Source organism: Austrofundulus limnaeus, unplaced genomic scaffold, assembly GCF_001266775.1.
Source record: "Austrofundulus limnaeus strain Quisiro unplaced genomic scaffold, Austrofundulus_limnaeus-1.0 Scaffold1515, whole genome shotgun sequence".
Lineage (NCBI taxonomy): Eukaryota > Metazoa > Chordata > Actinopteri > Cyprinodontiformes > Rivulidae > Austrofundulus > Austrofundulus limnaeus.
Genome location: NW_013953917.1, coordinates 33,919 through 35,848, shown reverse-complemented (window position 1 = coordinate 35,848; position 1,930 = coordinate 33,919). Strand labels below are relative to the sequence as shown.

Genomic DNA, 1,930 nt, shown 5'->3' with positions numbered 1-1,930 from the left:
TGTGTGTGTGTGTGTGTGTGTGTGTGTGTGTTCAGGTGAAGCCCTCAGTTAGACGTAGACGTGTCCTCCACCCATCAGCAGTCGTTCCTGTTCCAGTTTATTCCAACAAGGTGGGCTTTAAATCTCTTTGTTTGTTGTTTATTTGTTTGTTTTTGTTGTTTGTTAGTTTATTTGTTTGTTTGTTGTGTGGCTCACCTGTGCTGCTGTGTGTCCAGGTGAGCAGCAGTCTGCAGCTGAAGCCGACAGCAGCTCTGCTCTGTGAGGAGAGCACAGGTAGGACCTGAGGAGCGTCTCACAGCTCCTGGTCTTCCTCAGCCTGACCTTGTTTCCTGTCCGACCAGACGATGGCGCTGATGACAGTCTGTGGGCGGAGTTTTCCCCTCGCGTGGCGCCGCTGCCTGTGGCGGCGCTCAGCGACTCTGAGGACGACGCAGAACTTTCTCAGCATGAATGGACGGAACCAGCGTGAGTCAGAAGAGCTGCCTGATGATTGACATGCAGAGTCTTCCTCACCACTTCCTGTTTCCTGTTTGTCACAGAGAAGAACCCCGCTGCCTGACTCCGCCCCCTCCAGAGAGTCCCGTCCAGAAACGCTCCAGGAAGGTCACTCAGAAGATCAAGTCAGTCTGGGTTTGGATGAAACCACAGGTTATTTTAGGACTGAAGTCCAGTTAGGATCACTGGTTCTGGTCCAGTTAGGATCACTGGTTCTGGTCCAGTTAGGATCATTAGTTCTGGTCCGGTCCAGTTAGGATCATTAGTTCTGGTCCGGTCCAGTTAGGATCACTGGTTCTGGTCCAGTTAGGATCATTAGTTCTGGTCCGGTCCAGTTAGGATCACTGGTTCTGGTCCAGTTAGGATCACTAGTTCTGGTCCGGTCCAGTTAGGATCATTAGTTCTGGGTCGGCACTTGTAAAACAGTTAAAGTGGATCAGAACCGGTCTGAGTTCTGGTTCTGATGTTTCAGTGAGGTCAACAGGAGGCTCCAGGCCGTCAGCTCCATCCTGTCTCCAGAACCTCAGAGCAGGAGGTCCAGGACTCACAGAACCGCACCGCCTGGACTGGAGCAGGAGGACCCTGATGATGATGTCATCATCATGAGCCCACCCTTGCAGCACGGTTCTGACCCGGCCCGGGAGATCCCTCTGAAGATCCGCTGCCGCACAGACGTCCACAAGATCCCGGTTCAGTCGGTACGCTCTGTGTTTGTGTCCCGGTGAGGAGCTGAAGTAAACAATAAACAGGAAGTTGTTTGTTTGTTTACAGTCAACACAGATACACTGTGTGGTGAARGAGCTGTCAATCATCCTGGAGGTCCCGCCCCCTCGCCTCCTCCTGCTGAGGAACGACGTGGAGCTGCCCACAGACTGCACCGTGGGCCAGCTCGGCCTCGGCATCACTGACATCATCGGTGAGTCACGTGACGGCCAGAACCAGAACCAGAACCAGAACCAGAACGTGTCTGATTGTTGTTTTGTGTTTAGAGTGCGTCGTCATGGCAGCAGAGGACGAAGACGACAGCAGCATCATCATCAAACTGCAGAGCAAAGACCGAGACTCGTCTCAGGAGTTCTCTATCCACAGAGTCAGTAGCTCCGCCCCTTCCTGTCGTCACAGCTGTTTGTTTCTCTGAACAGAACCTGCGTTTGTTCCAGGAGGCGCCGCTCGGCTCCGTCTTCTCCCGGTACCTGAGCCACGCCTCCACTGACGTCCGGAGGAACGTCTGCTTCCAGTTCGACGGCTCCAGGGTGACGGCGGGCCAGACGCCGGCGCAGCTGGACATGGAGGACGGTGACATCATCGAAGTCTGGACCTGAGCCATCATCGAAGTCTGGACCTGAGCCATCATCGAAGTCTGGACCTGAGCCATCATCGAAGTCTGGACCTGAGCCATCATCGAAGTCTGGACCTGAGCCATCATCGAAGTCTG

The 1,930-nt window shown here is 54.2% G+C and overlaps 1 protein-coding gene across 1 annotated transcript in view; it reads left to right on the top strand.

The window, feature by feature from the left end:
- Positions 1-1,924, top strand: part of nfatc2ip (nuclear factor of activated T cells 2 interacting protein) — a 4,549-nt gene extending 2,625 nt beyond the window's left edge. Inside the window, exons 2-9 of the mRNA XM_014032693.1 lie at positions 36-110; positions 216-273; positions 342-465; positions 540-620; positions 968-1,193; positions 1,267-1,411; positions 1,485-1,585; positions 1,656-1,924. Coding sequence (XP_013888147.1) covers positions 36-110; positions 216-273; positions 342-465; positions 540-620; positions 968-1,193; positions 1,267-1,411; positions 1,485-1,585; positions 1,656-1,817 — 972 coding nt within the window. The 3' untranslated portion in view covers positions 1,818-1,924. The remainder of the gene's footprint in view (positions 1-35; positions 111-215; positions 274-341; positions 466-539; positions 621-967; positions 1,194-1,266; positions 1,412-1,484; positions 1,586-1,655) is intronic.
- Positions 1,925-1,930: the final 6 nt, after the last annotated feature.